The sequence below is a fragment of the Thalassophryne amazonica genome, chromosome 7 (assembly GCF_902500255.1).
Source record: "Thalassophryne amazonica chromosome 7, fThaAma1.1, whole genome shotgun sequence".
NCBI classification, from domain to species: Eukaryota; Metazoa; Chordata; class Actinopteri; order Batrachoidiformes; family Batrachoididae; genus Thalassophryne; species Thalassophryne amazonica.
This window is the reverse complement of record NC_047109.1, coordinates 18,931,981-18,953,606: the sequence shown is the minus strand read 5'-3', so window position 1 is coordinate 18,953,606 and position 21,626 is coordinate 18,931,981. Positions and strand designations below refer to the sequence as shown.

The 21,626-nt window shown below is 42.4% G+C and overlaps 1 protein-coding gene across 1 annotated transcript in view; it reads right to left on the bottom strand.

Moving 5' to 3' along the window:
* dyrk1b (dual-specificity tyrosine-(Y)-phosphorylation regulated kinase 1B) overlaps nucleotides 1-21,626 on the bottom strand; it is a 229,835-nt gene that overhangs the window by 173,267 nt on the left and 34,942 nt on the right. The window contains exon 2 of the mRNA XM_034173932.1: nucleotides 364-542. Coding sequence (XP_034029823.1) covers nucleotides 364-542 — 179 coding nt within the window. The remainder of the gene's footprint in view (nucleotides 1-363; nucleotides 543-21,626) is intronic.

Sequence of the window (21,626 nt, the reverse complement as noted above, 5' to 3'; positions counted from 1 at the left end):
CTCCAAATGCACAGCAACCCGGCATTTTCAGTGAATAAACAAATAAAATAGCTGCATTTATTACATGCAGACAGATTAACAGTGAACGCAATTTTGGCCCCAAGATGGCACCACGAGTCACATGACCCTTTTTTTCTCGGTTCATCATGTTGCTACCCTCTGATAAAAGGGACTCTAGCCCAAGCTAACAGTGCAAACATGTTTTGTCTGGCATGTCTGACATGATCCTCATTACCACACATATCAATGGTCAGCATGGAGGGGGCAGAGCTCCACCTTCCTGGGGGTGGAGTCTATTCAAAATTGATAGGGTGTTGTCAATCATGAAGACATGAAGACAACAGAAGTATGAAGTGGTGTTACCTGTTGCTGCTCAGCCACGGAGTGAAGCGAGCTGAAGGAGGGATGTGTACGAGTGTGCTGGCTGGTCATGGCTGGTTCAGCGAGGGAGAAGGCCTGGGCAGCAGAGGAAGAGGATGACGATGAGGTGGAGGAGGATGACGAGGATGATGAAGTAGGGGGGCATCCCGAGCTGCTTCCACCTGAAAACATAGCAAAAACAAACATCTGTAAGAATTCTTTCCAGGAACAGCTCACACGTCGCACCCTTAAAACCGATGGTCACAAACTGCATCCTTAAAACCGATGGTCACAAACCGCGTAGGTAACACGATGTGTTTTTTTTTTTTTTTTTTTAGTATTTAAGACTAAAATTAAACAAGCTTGAAATTAATGCTTTCCCTGTGTGTGGTTACTGAAGAGATAAATATTCCAATTTTTAACTGCACACCACTAAAAACCAGGAACTTCCATCCTGTCCTCAACACATTTTTGAAGACAGCTGTTTTGACATTGTCCCATTGAGGAGGACAAGACGTCAACTGGAAGCAGAAGGTTGACAGCTGTGGACCAGCAGGTTAAACATGCTACTTCTTTCACATGCTTTGAACACTGTGGCTTAAACAATGATGTGGCTAATTTATGGATTTTTTACAGTCTACTGAGAGCCCCATTTCCATTATGTGGTTTGGGTCAGTGCTGCATGGTAAAATACGCTCTTAAAACAAGTGGTCACAAACCACACCCTTAAACCCAATGATCACAAACCATATCTATATCTATAGGCCCCAACATATCAATAAAGGCCACAGCATTTTATCTGTGAGCCTTGCAGCATTTTATCAATAGGCTCTAGTGCTTTATCTATAGGCCCCAGCATATTATCAATGGAGGCCTCAACATTTTATTGTTGGCCACAGCATTTTATTTAAGGGCCCAAGCATATTATCAATACAGGTCACAGCATTTTATCTACAAGGCACAGCATTTTATGTAAAAGGAAACTCTTTATCTACACGCCATGGCACTTTATATACAGGCCCCAACATTTTACCTACAAACCACAGCATTTCATGAACAGCCCATTTAACAAAAAATAAAAGAATTCCACAGGAAGATTGACAGAGAAATAACCAGAGTTTAACTTCATGGTTAATATCAATAAACAAAAAAGTTAGAAGATCAAAACTAACTGTAATGACCAATGAGTTTAACTTCCTGGTCATTATCATTAAATAAAACAGTTCAACTGGCAGAACAAGACAATAACAACCAAAGTAATTAACTGCCTGGTCATTAACAATAAATACAACAGTTCCACAGGCAGAACTACACAACTACAACCAGTGTTAACCTTCCTGGTTATCTAATATATAAACCAGACCATGTGTGTGTGTGTGTGTCTTTTGTGTTCAATATGCACAGTCACAGTAATTAAGCAATTAATCCACACCAAACTTGCTATGGTGATTGGGGTCACCAAAGGGGAGGTCACTGGGACCCTTAGGTTGAAAGCGTATGTGCACGAACACATGCACACAGACACACATGGTCAACCTCATAAATCAAGACCCGCTCACTAGAGACCTTGTTTTCACAGTTCACGTGGTACTCAGAACAGGAAGACAGAGGGGGAATAAAATCTGGGATACTGAACAGGAATCCTGTCATTTTCATATAAATGATAATAAAACTGATTTTTAAAAACATTATGAACAAGGACTGCAAGCAGTCATATACGGGCCCTCGTATTCGTGCAACTGTCTCCCCGGGCCAAAATAAAAACCCCTATGGGGAGGAGTTTTTGAAAGTTCCAAGGGGGCGCTATAGAGGCATTTTGCCACGCCCATGGGTGTCGCACCTATCATCTGTAAGAGGTTGTCATTGTTGAACTGTGTATCAATTGTCATGATGATACGACAAAATTAAAGCGACCAAAAGGAAGAAAGTAATTTCATGGCAAAGGGAAGATATTCGGCACGCCACAACATGGACGCCATTACTTGTAGCTTCTCGGCGATCATTGTGTACGTTCACCAACTTGTTCTGCATGTTTTAGAAGTAGAATGAAGTTGATGGGGTTAACTGTGACATCAGTATCTGTTTAAACATAATGTTCCATGGTGGAGGGTCAAAATGGCAACGCCATAGCGGCAACACCCCATCAAAATAGGAAAAAGCTTTTGATAACTTTTGATCAGTATCATGCCTGGATGATCTGAAAGAAATGTGAAGTGCACTGGACAAAATCCCAAGGAAGAGTTTGTTCAAGTACAACGTGTGGAAATCACATGAAAAAGACACGAAAATTCAAAATGGCCGACACCCTGTTCTGCATGTTTTAGAAGTGGAGTGAAGTTGATGGGGTTAACTATGTGACATCAGTACCTGTTAAAGTATAAATAGGACATTTCCTGTTACCACCGGGGGCCTAGGAGTTCGGTGGGATGTTATTATATGAGGATGTTCAGGGCAGAACCTTGATCATGGCCAGCAAGTTTGAAGGCTCTACGATGAAGTATGTGGGTGTGACAGCCGTTCAAATTGAAATGGCATGCCCCAAAATGCTCGCCAAAGTTTGTCAAACCGTAGCAGCCATGCCTTTTGACCTACAGAAATTATTTTGATAACTTTTATATCGAATATCAATAGACTTTTTGCTTAACAATTCCCTTATCAGTCTTTCAGAGCAGCCATTGTTTTTGAGAGTGTTTGTCGGGAAAATGTTCATTCCTCTACGTTGATTACAGACTCTCTGAAATCAACCTTTTCTGCAGCGCAACACCACTTTGAAGCCTGAACCAATGAAACAATGCTTCGATCCACTGGCTCATGGTTCTTTGATTCACTGCTCTTCAGAAACGGCAAGTCCGCTTCTTAAACCCTCTCAAAGCCATTAGCATATGAATCATTAGTCACGTTTGTGTGGATTAAAGTCACTAACTGGGACTCTTGTCTTGTTGCAGTCAAGAAACGAGAACCATCCTCCGTTCCGTTGGCATAGCTCAAAACGCTGCACGGCTCTCTGCTGAGACAGAGTCCGGTCGGAATAATAATAATAACTTCAAAACAAATTGCCACTTTGAATAAAATGACACCACTTACAAATGCTGTAATACAGAGAAGAAACTACAATCAACTAAAACAAATTTTTTCTTCTCAAAATGAGACGTCCTGCATTCTTTATGAATTTCATCATGACGTGCAGCACAGCTCAGATGTAAAGACATTCATGCCAATAATGTCTGAAAGGAAATGCTTTATACAATAACTACAGATTTAGTTTATTTCTATTTATGTCCAGAGATCAAGGACCCACCATGTATATTGTAGTTTATTATGTCCAAAGTTTAAGGATCCAGTGACCAATTTCATATTTATTTACTTTAAGACTCAATAAAATGTTGTTCAATTTCAATTCAATTTCAATTTAATCAGCTTATAAAGCGCCAAATCACAACAAAAGCCATCTTAAGGCGCCTCACACAGAACAGTTCAACGTAAAAAAAAAATTAATAAATAAAAAAAAAAAAATTAAATAACATAATTAAAAACAGAAGTAAAAGAATAAAACAGATAAAAAAAAATAAAAACTATTCATAAGAAAGAGAATAAAAATAGGCTTTAAGTCTTGGCTTAAAAATGTCTGATTGCCTCATGGTCGCAGGAAGACCGTTCCACAGAGCGGGTGCACGATAAGAAAAAGCTCTTTGACCTTGACATAGAAAACCCGTAAAGCCTACTTTTAGTACACAAAAAATTCATAGGAGGTATCAATAAGGGAATCGATAAGGAATCGGATCGATAAGCGGAATCGATAATGGTATCAATATCCTTTAAGCTGGGCTTAAGGATTTAGGCTTAAGGAGTTTTGGCCCTTTTTCAGCCGATTTTTCATTCGTGTGAGAAATTTTTTGGATCGCGCCGAGTTTCAGCTTAATAGTGCATCCTGCATCTTGTAGTATACGAGGTCTCTTAGATAATAAAACGACCCTTTTATTTTTTTTTAACTATATGGATTTGAATGACGTGAGATTACACCAATCATGCTTGAACCCTCGTGCGCATGCGTGAGTTTTTTCACGCGTCGGTGACGTCATTTCCCTGTGGGCAGGCCTTGAATGAGATGTGGTCCCGCCCTCTCGGCTGAATTCCTTTGTTTCACACGCTGCTCGAGAAGGCGTGCGTTGTTTTATCAAACTTTTTTCTGGACCTGTGAGGAATATCCGAGTGGACACTATTCGAGAAATTAAGCTGGTTTTCGGTGAAAAGTTTAACGGCTGATGGCTGATGAGAGATTATGGGGTGTTTCTGTCAGTGTAAGGACTTCCCACGGAGCGGGACGTCCTGCAGCGCTACCAGGCGCCGTCGCCGGCCTGTTTCGAGCTGAAAACATCCTAATTTAAGGCTTAATTCACCCAGGACACCCAGCTGAATTTATCAAATGGTGTCCACTCAGTTGTGCCTTACAGTTTTGAAAAAATTTTGATCAAACAAAGCAGCAGTCTCTGAGCCATTCCTAAACAATGAAAAAAACGACGAGAGAGTGGGTCACTCCTCACTCAAAGACTGCCCACAGGCGAATGACGTAACCGACAGGCGTGAAAAAACTCTCGCATGCCCACGAGGGTTCAAGCATGTCTGATGTAATCAGACGTGATTCAAATCCATATGGTTTTTGAAAAAACTAATAAGGTCGGATACTTTTCTAATAGACCTCGTACATGGAGTAACAAGCTGCATTTAATCTCTCACGACCAGTTCCCGATCGGCAATCGTATGGTCGGATGAATATCAAACCTGTTTGATATTCTGGTTGGCCGTCGTGATGGTATCCCGCTGCTGAAGCGCTACAAGCATCCAACCTCTCACACTGTGCCTGTGCAAACACCAGAGAGAGCATAAACAGTGACCACCTCTTTGGAGGAGCAGCTTCTTTCTTCCCTATTATTCTTCACTCGTTTAAAGTCTTGTATTTTTTTTTTTTTTTTTTTTTTTTACTTTGATGTCTCCCATCGAGAGTTTTTGTAAAAATAAGAAATGTAAATAAAGTTTGAAAAAAAGAAAAAGAAAAAAAAAATCTTCTGTTTACGTTTTGCTTCTGGAAACATGAGTCCGATGTGTAGTTTTTGAACGTACAATGTGAGCGGTCAGATCGCATCAGAGCATCGGGCCGTACAGTGTGACAACATAAATCGTGCGCTCTGAACTTTTACACCCTTTTTCGCACAGTCTGAGCTGGAGCTGAGTACAACAATTGAAAATAACGTACAGTGTATGCCCAGCTTTACACAATGATGTCGGTTTTTAATGCAGTGCTGCCTGAGGGATCGAAGGTCACGGCATTCAATGTTGGTTTTCGGCCTTGCCACTTACATGTAGAAAGTTTTCCAGATTATCTGAATCTTCTGATTATATTATAGACTGTAGATCAGAATCAAATCAGAATCGCCTTTATTGTCATTGTAATTTACACTGCAACAATATTTGAGTGCAACTCCAAAAGGTGCTTTTCTGAGGTGCGAGTAATTGTTAGCCAAATAAAAGATAATGAAATTTAACAAAATAAATTATTTAAATATATGTACAACTAAAATAAAATGTGGACAAAATGTAAAATGTAAGACGAGAATTATGTACAACTGTGGAATGATATTGCACATGGGTACAGATATTGCACAAGAACTTTGAAAAGTGCAAATTAATGTGGTTTGTTATTGTTCAGTGCAGTTACTGCTCTGGGGAGAAAGCTGTCCCTGAATCTGTTTGTCCTAGTTTTGATTGACCTATACTGTCGGCCCGAGGGTAATAGGTCAAGTAGGTGATTGCTGGGGTGGGATGTGTCTTTGATGATGCTGGCAGCTCTGCTGAGGTAGCGAGAGCTGGCAATGTCCTCCAGGTGGGCAAAGAGCAACCAGTAATCCTCTGGCTCGTGTTGATCACTCTCTGCAGTGCTCTCCTGTCTGCTGCTGAGCACCCCCGTACCACGTTGTAATGCAGTATATTAGGATGCTCTCAATGGTGGCTCTGTAGAGCAACACCAGCAGCTTCTCCTCTAGACTGTTCCTCCTGAGCACCCTCAGGAAGTGGAGTCGCTGCTGGGCTTTCTTCACCACCACTGTGGTGTTGGCAGTCCAGGAGAGGCTGTCAAAGAGCTGTACTCCCAGGAACCTGATGGAGCTGACCGTTTCCACACAGCCCCTATGGATGTGGAGTGGGGCTGGGTCAGCCCTGCCCTTTCTGAAGTCCAAGATTATTTATTTTGTTTTTGTGGTGTTCAGCGGCAGGTTGTTAGCTGAACACCACGCTGTCAGTCGGTTAACCTTGTCTCTGTAATCAGACTCATCTCCCCCTGAGATGAGCCCAACCACGGTGGTATCATCCCCATTTTTATGATGGTGTTTGAGAGATGGGTCAGAGAGCAGTCATGAGTGTAAAGAGTGAACAGGAGGGGGCTCAATACACAGCCTTGAGGGGAACCGGTGCTGAGTATGATGGTGGAGAAAAGGTGGGGGCCAGGTTTCACAGACTGTGGGTGCTTCGTGAGGAAGATGATGGAATCCCTATATTCCTTGCAATTGAACATTGAGAAACATTGTTCTTAAACTTTTGGACTATTTTTCACGCAGTTGTTTACAAAGTGGTGATCCTCGCCCCATCTTTGTTTGTGAACAACTAAGCCTTTTGGGGATGCTCCTTTTATACCCAATCATGACACTCACCTGTTTCCAATTAACCTGATCACCTGTGGAATATTCCAAACAAGTGTTCTTTGAGCATTCATCAACTTTCCCAGTCTTTTGTTGCCCTGTCCCAGCTTTTTTGAAACGTGTTGCAGGCATCCATTTCAAAATGAGCAAATACTTGCACAAAAACAAAAAAGTCTGTCAGAATGAACATTAAATATCTTGTCTTTGTGGTGTATTCAACTGAATGTAGGTTGAAGAGGATTTGCAAATCATTGTATTCTGTTTTTATTTACATTTCACTCAATGTCCCAACTTGATTGGAATTGGGGTTGTATTTGTCATATTGACTGTAACCACATAAGGTGTACGAGGTCTGTGATAAAACTAACGTACCTTTTTATTTTTTTCAAAAACTATATGGATTTGAATCACGTGCGATTACATCAGACAACCTTGAACCCTCGAGCGCATGCGTGAGTTTTTTCACGCCTGTCGGTTACATCATTCGCCTGTGGGCTGGCTTTGAGTGAGGAGTGGTCCACCCCCTCCCGTCGGAATCTCTTTGTCTGAGAACTTCCTGAGAGACTGACGCTTTGCTTGATCAAAATTATTTCCAAAACTGTGAGGCACATTGTTAAGGATTTTATATATATATATATATATGTTATCACTGTTAAACATTTGTACCTTCGTCTTCTGTCTTATGAAAACGGTGTTGTGCTGTTTGCACTTCACCCTGAGAATGTATGTGTTATTCAACCTTGTTTTAGCTTTGTCTTCTTTCTCATGAGAACGGTGTTGTGCTGTTTTGCACCTGTCTTAACCAAGCCTGAGAATTCAATTTTGTTTTAGCACTCTGGGGTCAATCTGAGCTGGGAATGAAGGACTGGATGTACTTATTGTTATAACATAACTTTGTTTTCGCAGCCTCTAACGACTGGGAGCAAGAGAACGTTTTGACTATTGTGATGTGGTGTTTAGTGTGAAGGAGTGTGGAAGACAGGACACTTCAGGCAGATGCAGAACAGCTGATAACTGCAACAGACGAACGAGATGTGCTGACCTGTGTAAAAGAAAGTGTCCTTCCTTACAGCTGCACTTATTGACGTATGCGTTTATGTTACGGGAAGAAACTTGTCTTGCGTCATCACCCCCACCCTTAGGACAAGTTTTTTGTTTATGTGATGAGGGCGTCTCTTAATAAAAAGAGCGGAAAAGCAGGCCAGACTTTAGTGTAGCCTTGGTGTACAGCCTGGCCGCACTCCGCGCGTAATATTTGATTTTCTGTCTCACTGGTGTTTCTTGACTCTGTTTGTCTTGTTAAAGGTTTTAAAAAATGTTTGGAGGAGAAAATACCCAACACACATCGAAGTGGACATCATTCGAGAAATTCAGCTGGTTTTCTGTGAAAATTTTAACGGCTGATGAGAGATTATGGACTGTTGCTGTCTCTTTAAGGACTGCCCACGGAGCGGGACGTCGCGACGCGCCCTGAGCCGCCACTGTCTGCCTGTTTCGAGCTGAAAGCTTCCAAATTTAAGCCTCTGTTGACCCAGAATGTCGTGAGAGAACAGAGAACTTTCAGAAGAGGTCGGGATCAGCAGTTTATCCGGACATTCCACTGTTAAAGGAGATTTTATTAATGAAAGACGTGCGGACAGGTCTGCGCGTCGGGACGCAGCCGGCGCGGTGCGGCGGCACAGGAAAAACACCTCCGTGTTGATAACCATTTGTAAAAACCAGGCGGCTTTTGATGGCTTTCAGTTGAGTGAGTATCTGAGAAATTGTTTAACAGCTGGACATGTTCCAACTTGTCCTTAAGGCTTCCAACTAAAAATTAAAATTAAAAAATTTTAAAAAATTAATTAATTAATTCCAATTAAAAAAAATTCTAATACATAATTAAAAACAGAAAAGAAAAGAATTAAACTGATTAAAAAAATAAAAACTATTCATAAGAAAGAGAATAAAAATGGGTTTTCAGTCTCGACTTAAAAATATCCATGGATCTTACTGCCTCACGGTCGCAGGAAAACTGTTCCATAGGGTGGGTGCACGATGAGAGAAGGCTCTTTGACCTGCTGACTTTTTCTTCACCCTGGGAACACAAAGAAGTCCCGCATCCTGCGACCGCAAAGCCCGGCCAGAACGTAAAGTTCCACCAGATCAGCCAGATAAGATGGCGCCAGTCCATGAACAACTTTATAAGTAATTAACAAAACCTTAAAATCTGCTCTCACAGACACAGGGAGCCAGTGCAAGGATGCCAAAATGGGTGCGATATGTTCAGACCTTCTGCTATGTGTCAACAATCTGGCAGCAGCGTTCTGAACCAGCTGAAGACCCCTAATGCTGGACTGCAGTAAAAAATAGAACACAGAAAAATAGAACACTATAAAAAATAGAACATTACAATAATCTAGTCTAGAAGAAAGAAAACCATGAATCAGGGTCTCAGCATTAGCCATAGACAGGATGGGGTGGATCCTCGCTATATTTCGCAGATGGAAAAAAGCAGTCCGAGTTAACATCCCTGATGTGGTGGACAAAAGACAACATGGGATCAAAAATTACCCCAAGGTTCCTCATTTTGTCCGTATGATGTATGACACACGAACCTAGGCCAAGCGCCAGCTGGTCAAACTGATGCTGATGTCTCGCTGGACCAAGAAACATCATTTCAGTCTTATTAAAGTTTAAAAGTAGGAAGTTACTAGACATCGACTTCTCACTGATAGAAGACAGTCCTCCAGGGATTTTATGGGAGTGACATTTCCCGCAGTTATCGGCATGTACAACTGGGTATCATCAGCGTAACAATGAAAGGCAATCCAAAAAGTCTGCAGTATATGCCCAAGGGGTGCTCCATACAGGGAAAAAAGCAAGGGGCCTAAAATGGATCCCTGTGGAACCCCAAATCTCATGTCACCAAGGTCAGCGGTAGTGCCATTATAGACACATTGAGAACGACTGGACAGATATGGCGTCAACCATGCAAGGACACTTCCAGTAATCCCAAAAAGATTCTCCAACCTATCGAGCAAAATGATGATTCATGGTATCAAAAGCAGCACTGAGATCCAACAACACCAAAACCATAGTGGTGTCTGAGTCCATTGCTCATAGAAGATCATTCACTACTTTAGTGAGCGCTGTCTCTGTGGAGTGATATTTCCTAAAAGCAGACTGCAGCGGCTCAAAAAGATCATTCTCAGTGAGGTGGTCTACGAGCTGCAGTGAAACCACCTTTTCTAAAATTTTGGAACAGAATGATACATTTGATATCGGCCTGTAATTTTTCAATACACTAGGGTCAAGATTAGAATTCTTAAGTAATGGTTTAATCACTGCAGATTTAAAACATTTTGGAACAGATCCAGAGGTTAATGACAGATTGATAATTTCCAGCACAGTCAGCCCAAGAGTGGACCACACGTCCTTAAACAGTTTTGTTGGCATATGATCAAATAAACAGGCTGTGCTTTTTGTAGATGCCATGAGTTTCATCAGCATGCCTAATGAAATACTATTAAATTCTGAAAATCTAGGTAACACCTCAGTGGGAGCACCAACCTCCATAGCAGGTTTTAATGGCTGGGCTGAGGCGTGCTGAGATATGCTCAGCCTAATATCTTCTATTTTCTTCTCAAAATAATCCATGAAATCCTGCACTGAAAAGGGAGAATGACTAACAGCTGGCTGCCCATGAATAAGAAATGCTACCGTGTCAAACAAGAACTTTGAGTTATGTTTGTTTTTACTGATCAAATCAGAGTAATAGGCCCGCTTTGTGGCCAATAGTGCATGCTTATAATCTAAAATAGCATCCCGCCACACAAGGCGGAACACCTCTAATTTGGAACTACGCCATTTCTGTTCCAAACTTCTAGCCTTCTGTCTGAGGTCATGCAAGAAACCACTGAACCAAGGTGACTGTGCCTTGGAAGGGGGTGGCCCCAAAAGAAGAGGCGCAATATTATGATGTGTAGTTTTAAGCGCTAAATTTAGACTATCTGGAAGGCTGTCTACTTATTTAGTGTTCTCCAGACTCAATGCTAAAATATCAGGTAGTCTAGCTTCAAGTTCAGTCATAGTTGAGGGTTTAATACGATGCCGCAGTAGTAGACAAGATTGTTGTTAAACTAAACGCGGCAGCATAAATGTAAACCTGATAAGTGAATGGTCTGAGACTACAGATGCGAGAGGCAAGATATCGATATTCGTGACAGCAAACCCATGTGCAAGAACCAGATCCAGGGTATTTCCACTAATATGTGTCGGGTCCTGAATGCATTGCTGGAATCCTAATGCATCCACAATTTGCATAAATGATTTCCTAAGGGGATCAGAGGGGTTATTTATATGAATGTTAAAGTCACCAATAATCAAAATGTTCTCTGCACTTGTTGACAAACTAGAGATGAATGCACCAAATTCATCTAAGAAACCAGAGTATGGGCCAGGGAGCCTATAAACAGTGACAATATAACATAGCTGAGCTCCAGTTTTATGACCCTGACAGTACTTACCATCGTGGGCATAAAGGAGAGTCAGATGCTCTAACAAATTATATTTGTGACCCCCAACACCTAATAAAGAAAACATAGATTTATAAATAAAAGCAACACCCCCGCCTTGCTTCATGCCACGAAACACGTGATTAAATGTATACACCGGTGGGCAGGCCTCATTCAGAGGAAGAAGAGTTGTGGGTTTGAGCCAGGTTTCACATAAGCCAATCGTATCTAAATGATGATCCATGATTAAATCATTAATCAACAAAACTTTCGAAGTGATCTGATGTTCAGGAGACCCAGGGTAAGGACATCAGTGGGCATGACAGTCTGACTGTTCGGAACCCAGCGAAGCAAGCCCAGGTGAGGACATGGACGGTCGGGCCGACAGTCCTCAGAGCTGACCAGCGGCACCACGCAGGCTTTAACCGGATCCACAAGGCTCCAGGGCAGGACAGATCCTGCCAGAATTCTGTGCACAGCTCGTCCAGACGCCAAACAGCAGGCCAAACAGTGCTTCAGCTTCACCAGTCGGCCACTTCGTCTCCCGTGGCCACGACTGTGCTTTCGGCCGAAAGGCAGCGCAGGAGCCTGGCACAGAAAAGCCAGCACCTCCGATAAAAATTGGGGCGGAAAGTTCTGTCCACCCCGAACCGGGGGCTGGAGATCCAGCAGCGTTTGGCGATCATACACCCACAGTGACTCTGATTCAAAAACAGCATAATTTAAAAACAATAAAATAACAAACAGACTGGAGAGCAGCAGACGAGCAGCCAGACACAACAGAGCCATCTTGGCATATATATCCAGATCCGAATCCGAATTCTGGATCAAGTTTCATATGAAGGATTACGTCAAAACTACTTCACGATTCTCACCAAATTTTCAACACAGATAAATATTACGCCAGGGAAGACTCCAATAAATTTTGGAGGTGATCTGGATTCGGATTCTGGATCAAGATTTCACTTTATATACGTTTTGAAGGATCTCAATTCTCTTTTGTACCCCTTCCCCTTGGCCCTACCCCTACCCCTTTAAAACAAGGGGTAAGGTGAAGGGGTATGCCTCTAGCCCTATGAACTGAGACACCCATCCACCTTAGGAGAAAAAAAAAACTGCCCATGTCAAACTGCCATCTTCACTGTTTGTTAACATGGCAACCGAAACGCAACTTGTTGCAGTAGCCTGTTTGCTCTTTTTATTTTCTTGCCTTTCTGCGTAAATGCAAAGAAATAGAAAAAGTCACAGATTTCTTCGATGCATTACAATCATGTCATGTTAATTAATGTAATTAATTTGTCATTTATAACAATAATTAATAGTATTAATAATTAATTAGTAATTAGTTAATGTTAATAAGACAATAATTAATCAATAGTAGTAAACAAATAATATTGTTTGATTAATAATTAGTTGACTGATTACTAATTAATTAATTAGTAATTAAAATAAACAAACACTTAAAATATATCAGTGTGTGTGCAATGAATGTATACATTATACAAGTTTCACTTTTTGAATGGAATTACTGAAATAAATCAACTTTTTCATGATATTCTAATTATATGACCAGCACCTGTATGTACTCGTATGTTAAGGGCTGCATCTACATCTGTTAACATTAGTCTGTTAGGACATCAGGTTATGTGTTACACTTGAATATGAGGTCTGTTAGAAAAGTATCCGACCTTATTTATTTATTTATTTTTATTTTTTTTGTTTTTTGCAAAAACCTGATTGATTTGAATCAAGCGTGCTTGCATGAGCCAACCTTGAACCTACGTGCTCGTGTGAATTTTTTCACGCCTGTCGATTGCGTCAGTTGCTGGCAAGCAGCATTTGTGTGAGGTCGTGTGTAGTGCTCTCAGTGGTTTTTCATTGCAAGGAAAATGACGCAATGACTGGAGCAGCGCTACTGCATCACATTTTGCCAGAAACTGGGCGACAGCCATGTGGAAACCATTCGGAAGATTCAGACGGCTTTCAGTCACGATGCTATGGGCATCACAAAGATTGAGGAGTGGTACAACCGGTTTAAAGACATGCGCACAATGGTGGAGAGCGAGCCACGCTCCGGTCGGCCATCAACATGCTGAAATGACCAGATCAGTGCCAAAGTGAACGCTGTGGTGATGCGAGGACCATCATGTGACTATCCGAGAAATTGCCGAAGAGGTGGACATCAGCACTTTTTCGGCACATTGCACTGTGACAGAAGATTTGGCCATAAAAGGATTGGCAGCGAAATTCGTGCCAAAGCTGACGGCGGAGCAAAAGAAACTTCATGTTGAAGTCTCACAGGACATGCTGGACTCCGAAAAATGATGCCCACCTCTTCCACAATTTCTCGGATAGTCACACAACTGAAAAGCCACCGAAAGCCGTCTGAATCTTCTGAATGGTTTCCACCTGGCTGTCGCCCAGTTTCTGTCAAAATTTAGCACTGCTCCAGTCATTCCGTCATTTTCTTTGCAATGAAAATCCGCCGAGAGCACTACACACAATCTCACACAAATGCTACTTGCCAGCAACTGACACAATCGACAGGCGTGAAAAAATTCACACATGCGCACGAAGGTTCAAGATTGGCTCATGCAAGTACACTTGATTCAAATCCATCAGGTCTTTGCAACAAAAAAAGGTTGGATACTTTTCTAACAGACCTCGTACATATATGTGTGTGTGTATATTTTCCAACTTATTCCCATTGGTGAAATTCTCATTTTCTGCCTGAAAGCTTATTAGGAGACGAGTATGCTCAAGGTTCCCTGTTTGTTTACAAAATACACACGCATTACAGACCTTGAAATCCAACAGCAGGGATCGCTATTATCCAATGATTTATGAACAAACAAATTAACGTGCTTATCCTTTATCATGATTTTCTCCATTGTGAGATATAAAAGTGTCTTATCATAGTGTTCGTGTGTATATGCATTATAACGCCTCAGTGCACGAGCGAAGTTACAATATTCTTCAGAACGACAATATACGCAACATGCATCCAGCAGCATAGACGTTGCTGTCACAGGCAACTGTAAAGTTTTTTGGCAAGTTAGAAGTTTCTAAACAGCATAATTTGTAATGAAAGCCATTTCATTTGTGCGCCTCTTTTGGAGCTATGTTTGCTTCTTTGGAGACAGCGGTAAGCTCCTCCTACCCCTCCAAACGGAGTGAATCTGGATGCACACTCCGTTTGGAGGGGTTTGTAGCCATCCACCTTCCCCTCTGCCTCACACCAGAAAGAGAATTGAGACACCCCTCTGTCTCTCAGGCTCATGCAAAACGGAGGGGAAGGGGTAAGGGGAAGGGCCAAGGGGTAAAACTGAGATTCAGCCCAAAACTACTTCACGGATTCTCACCAAATTTACAGAACAGGTAGATATTAGAATACAGAAGACGCCCATGAATTTTGGAGGTGATCCAGATCCGAATCCAAATTCTCAATCAAGATTCACTTTATATCGGCTTTGAAGGATTACTTCAAAACTACTTGACGGATTCTCACCAAATTTTCAACACAGATTAATATTACGCCAGGGAAGAATAATACATGTTGGAGGTGGTCTGGATCCGGATTCTGGAATAAGATTTCACTTTATATATGTTTTGAAGGATTACATCAATACTACTTCACAGATTCTCACCAAATTTTCACAACAGGTAGATATTAGGACACAGGAGACTCCCCTGAATTTTGGAGGTGATCCAGATCCGAATCCGAATTCTGGATCAAGATTCAATTTATATTGGCTTTGAAGGATTAAGACACAGAGGACTCCCCAGAATTTTGTTCATGTTTTGCAGTTATGTTTTGGGTATCTTAATTCACAACTCTATGGATGGGAACGTCTGACACCAACAAAAATGGCCGGCCAGAAATAATTCTTATGAAATTATAGATTAACTAGTTTATTCACTAGTGCATTCGATTCACAGGGGCTTCTATAGAATCAAACAAAGATTCAAATATTGCTTTTGTTGTGTGGGCCGCTGAAGAGGAGGTACTGCTGGCCCACCACCACCAGTCGGCGCCCTGCTTGGAGTGCGGGCTTCAAGCATGAGAGGGCGTCGAGACAGAGAGTGACAGCTGTCACTCATTTACACCAGCTGTCACCAATCACCTGCAGCTCTACAAAAGCCGGATCATTACTCCACCTCCTCGCCGAGAAATCACCTACCGTTGAAGGTAAACCTCTCTGCAGTTTTGGTGCCAATCGCACAGTGAGTTTTGATTGCTTTGCAGGCGTTCCTGGACCTTTCCTCAGCTGGAGGCTGGGATTGCAGATCCAACAGGAGACGACGTACTTCTCTCCTCACGGATAAGTAGTATCAGGACCTGCACGTAGTTGTTTGGAGGTGGAGGTTTTCCCTCCTTGAAGACTTGTAGAAAAAGGATTACCGAGTGTGTGGATACACACTCATCATAACTGCTCCGGTGTTCTTCAGGCCGTTGGTGGTGGAAGCTGTGTGGGTCCCGGCTCTCCGATCGCCAGAGGTCTCCTATCTTCGAGCCTGCCCGCACGTCACCTTGTGTACAATTGGCATTATCTGTGTCTGTATTCAGTTGTGCGTTTCACAACATTAAATTGTTACTCTTTGTCTTATCCATTGTCCGTTCATATGCGCCCCCTGTTGCAGGTCCGTGTTACGACCCTCTCCCAACAGCTTTCGTGCAAATACGTCTAACACCACCACTCTGGTAAACATTACTGGAACAACAAAAAATAAAAAGCCCCAATTTTTATTTTCATTACTTTAGAGGTAAACCTATGTTTGTATGTATTTCTATCAGTGATGCAGCTGCTGTCAGCATGCCAATTGCACGCTCCCTCAAATCTTGCGACATCTGTGGCATTGTGCTGTGTGATAAAACTGCACCTTTCAGAGTGGCCTTTTATTGTGGGCAGTCTAAGGCACACCTGTGCACTAATCATGGTGTCTAAGCAGCATCTTGATATGGCACACATGTGAGGTGGGATGGATTATCTCAGCAAAAGAGAAGTGCCCACTAGAGATGGGATTTATGGCTCTTTGGGGGGATCCGGATCTTTATGGCTCGTTCCTTTCAAAGAGCCGTTCAAAAAACTGGCTCATATGGCTCTTTTTTTTTTTTTTTTTTTTTAGGCTTAATTATCAATTTCTGCCATGTGCGCATTCGTGATGGTGCATGCTGCAGCGTGCATGCGCACTTTGCCATTACAATGCATTCTGGTTAGAAATTCCTAGTGCCATTTGTGACATAAATTGATAATTAAGCCTAAAAATATTGAGAGAGAGAGAGAGAGCGAGAGAAATGAGCCATCTCAATGTCACTTTTCAAATTTGCTCCCCTATTCTGTGTCTCCCTAAGTTTTGTGCCAGCAGTGGACATATATATTTAGAGAGCAGCCTGTGAGCAGGACTTATGTCTCTTTTGTCCTTTATTTCACAATTATGACAAGAGTTTTTGGAGCGACCAGCAGCACCACAGCAGGGGGTAGCGGAGTTTTTTTTTTTTCTCTTTTTATTTTACGTGCGCGCGAGCGAATCGTCTGTTGAGAATATTTTATTAATTAACTACACAGATGTATAAAGCAAATGGTGACTGGTTTCTAAACACAATTATGACAGAGGTTTTTATGGGGGGAAAGAGTGAGCTGCAGCCTCAGCAGCAAGCAGCGGAGTTTCTTTCATTCTTTTATTTTTTTATTTTTTTTACATGTGCGTGCGAGCTAATCGTCTGTCCAGAATATTTTATTAATTAACTTCACAGATGTATAATAAAACAAATGGTGACTGGTTTCTAAACATAATCATAACAGAGTTTTTGGGTGAAGAGCAAGCTGCAGTCCACAGTAGGCAGCAGTTTCTTTTTTTTTATTGTTGTTTACATGTGCGCGCGTGAACGGGACAGGAGGTCCTCAAACTGGGTCCCGCAGAGGAGGAAAGACCGCTGAAAGCAGCCGTCATCCAGACGCAGCTCCTGCAGCAAATATACTGCAGGAAAAATACTCTCTGTATTGGGAGCTTTCCACAGCAACTTGCTCCGTGTGATCAAGGTCCGTCATGTTAACTTGATTCTCTTATTCATGCCGCAAGAACCCCCCTCCCCCCTGCAGGAGAAGGCACATGCCGCTGCTGCCTGTGTGTCTCCCCCAGTAGCTGCTCTCTTTCTATGTGGGGGGAGCCACAGCCGCAACCGCAACTGGATTATGTTCCTGGGAGCGTGTGAAACAAACACGCATGAAAAAAAAAGAACGACAAAAAGAACGGCTCCCGCGCAGCCACAACTCGGCTCCCTTCGTTCATATTAAAGAGCCGTTCAAAAGAATCGGCTCGTTCGCGAACGTCACAACACTAGTGCTCACTATCACAGATTTAGACTGGTTTGTGAACAATATTTGAGGGAAATGGTGATATTGTGTATGTGGAAAAAGTTTTAGATCTTTGAGTTCATCTCATACAAAATGGGAGCAAAACCAAAAGTGTTGCCTTTATATTTTTGTTGAGTGTACATATGCATATATAAACATGATTGGAGTTGAAAAAAATAGGAGCATCTTATTTACAATATGTGAAGTGGAATTTAGATGTGATAAGGTGACATTAGTGCAGGGATTTGTAAACGAGTTGTTACTGCACATGATTTGTGGACATATTAATATTGCACATGATTTGTGGACATATTATTGCATGTGGTTATTTCACAGTGTTATTGTACAGCCTGACAGCAGCAGGGAGGAACAACCTGCGGTATCGTTCCTTCTTGCACTGAGGGTGCCTCAGTCTGTCACTGAAGGAGCTGCTCAGCTCCACTACAGTCCGGTGCAGAGGGTGAGAGGAGTTGTCCATGATGGATTTGAACATGGCTAACACCCTCCTCTCAGCCACCTCCTCCAGAGGACAGCCCAGGACAGAGCTGGACTTCCTGACCAGCTATTTAGTCTCTTTCTCTCCCACTCTGTGCTGCCCGGTGCCCAACAGAAGACAGCATAGAGGAGAGCAGAGGCTACAACAGAGTCATAGAAGGTCTTAAGCAGAGGCCTGCTCACTCCAAAGGATCTCAGTCTCCTCAGGAGGTGGAGGCGACTCAGGCCTTTCTTGTACAGGGCGTCAGTGTTGTGAGTCCAGTCCAGTTTGTTGTTGAGGTGAACACCCAGGTATTTGAAACTGTCCACAGTCTCTATGTACTCCCCCTGGATGTTCACCGGTGGGTGAGGGGGTGGTTTCTTCCTGAAGTCGATCACAATCTCCTTCGTCTTACTGGTGTTGAGACACAAGTGGTTGCACTCACACCAGTCCACAAAGTCTGTGATGACTGACCAGTACTTCAGCTCGTTCCCCTCAGACACACTACCCACAATGGCGGAGTCATCAGAGAACTTCTGGAGATGGCAGCTGTCCGTGTTGTAGGTGAAGTCCGAGGTGTAAAGGGTGAAAAGGAAAGGCGAGAGGACAGTGCCCTGGGGGGCCCCTGTGCTGCACCTTACTACCTTGGACTGACAGCCACGCAGCAGCACATACTGCGGGGGGTCAGTGAGGTAGTCGATGGTCCAGGCGGTGAGATGTCCATCCCGCCGCCTGGACCAATAGTCCAATGCTCAAATAACAGCAACTGGGCTTCAAACGTGCTCAAATACCACCTGTTTGGAACATTCCACAGGTGAATAGGTTAATTGGAAACAGGTGAGTGTCATGACTGGGTATAAAACGAGCATCCCCAAAAGGCTCAGCCATTCACAAGCAAAGATGGGGCAAGGATCACCACTTTGTGAACAACTACATGAAAAAGTAGTCCAACAGTTTAAGAACAATGTTTCTCAACATTCAATTGCAAGGAATTTAGGGATTCCATCATCTACAGTTCATAATGTAATCAGAAGATTCAGAGAATCTGGAGAGCTTTCGACACGTAAGAGGCAAGGCCGAAAACCAACACTGAATGCCCGTGACCTTTGATCCCTCAGGTGGCACTGCATTAAAAACTGACATCATTGTGTAAAGCTACCTACCACGTGGGCTCAGGAACACTTCAAAAAGCCATTGTCAGTTAACACAGTTCGTCGCTACATGTACATGTATAAGTTATAACTCGACCACGCAAAGGGAAAGCCATACATCAACAACATCCAATGCCGCCACCTTCTCTGGGCCCGAGCTCATTTCAAATGGATAGAAGCAAAGTGGAAAAGTGTGCTGTGATCTGATGAGTCCACATTTCAAATTGTTTTTGGAAATCATGGACGTCATGTCCTCCAGACAAAAGAGGAAAAAAAAAAACATCCAGATTGTTACCAGCATAAAATTCAAAAGCCAGCATCTGTTATGGTATGGGGGTGTGTTAGTGCCCATGGCATGGGCAACTTACACATCGGTGATGGCACCATCAATGCTGAAAGGTACATCCAGGTTTTGGAGCAAAACATGCTGCCATCCAAGCAACGTCTTTTTCAGGGACGTCCCTGCTTATTTCAGCAAGACAATGCCAAGCAACATTCTACACATGTTACAACAGCGTGGCATCATAGTAAAAGAGTGTGGGTACTAGATTGGCCTGCCTCCAGTCCACACCTGTCACCCACTGAAAATGCGTGGCGCATTATGAAGCGCAAAATATGACAACCGAGACTCCGGACTGTTGAACAACTGAAGTCAAGCAAGAATGGGAAAGAATGCCACCAACAAAGCTTCAACAGTTTATGTCCTCAGTTCCTAAATGCTTATTTAGTGCTGTTAGAAGGAAAGGTGATGTAACACAGTGGTAAACATACCACTGCCCCAGCTTTTTTGAGACGTGTTGCAGGCATCCATTTCAAAATTAGCAAATATTTGCACAAAAACAATAAAGTTTATCAGTTTGAACATTAAATATGTTGTCTTTGTGGTGTATTCAATTGAATATAGGTTGAACAGGATTTGTAAATCATTGTATTCTGTTTTTATTTTACACAACGTCCCAACTTCATTGAAATTGGGGTTGTACTTGCTTTAATGGCCCTGTAATCAGAATCAGAAGTTTTATTGCCATATGAGTGAACAAGTTCACAACATTAGGAAATTGCTGCGGTACTTGGTGCTAACATAAAAAAAGAGCAGTAAAACAAGTAATATATAATAAAACTTTACACTATTACATCTGCCTGATGGCAGTAGCTCAAACAGAGAGTGGATAGGGTGGGATGAGGCCGTTAGGATGGCACTGGCTCTCCTGAAACAGTAAGAGCCATGAGGGTCCTCCAGTGTGGATAGAGGGCACCCAATGATCTTCTCTGTCATTTTGGTAACCCTTTGGAGTTCTTTCGTGTTTGCTCCCATGCAACTGGAAAACATACTACAGATGCAGTATGTTAGGATGCTCTCCATGGTAGACCGGTAAAAAGACATGAGCAATCTCTGGTTTATGTTATTTTTTCTGAGGATTCTCAGAAAGTGGAGTGTTTGCTTCTGCCTTCTTTACCAAGTGTGTGGTGTTCCTGTCCCAGGTCAGATTCCTGTCAATGCGGACTCCCAGGAAATGGAAGTCCCTGACCCTTTCCACACAGTTCCCCCCAATGAAAATGGGCTGAATGGCTGTTTTGTTTCTCTTGAAGTCTATGATTAGCTTCTTGGTTTTGGATGTGTTCAGGAGCAGGTTATTTTCTCTACACCACACCATCAGCTGTGGTGTACAGAAAATATCCTAAATAAAAGAATGGCCGTACATCTTCCTCCCTGTTCTTTTTGGTGTGATGAAAGTGAATGTCATCACACAGGTGAATATTTTGATGATCTACATTTCAAATTTCTTTAAACAGACCAATAAACACTGAATGCAGTTTTTCTATTGGTATTGATCAGTCTTGTCAGAGTCATGTAATGCTTTGGAATAACACTTTTCAATTTCATGGTTTCTTGTAGGAAACAAGGGGTCAAGGCCATCACAAACTTAGATGATGCAACAAGAGAACAGGCACATCACACAACATCACACTCATCATGCAGGTGGATATAAGCCTAGTAACCGTGGAAACCTTGGGGAATCCCCCTGGCAGATCTATGTGCAAGCATTCTAGGGTGTGACATGAATCATATAAATGCAGTGTGTGCACACAATTAAAAT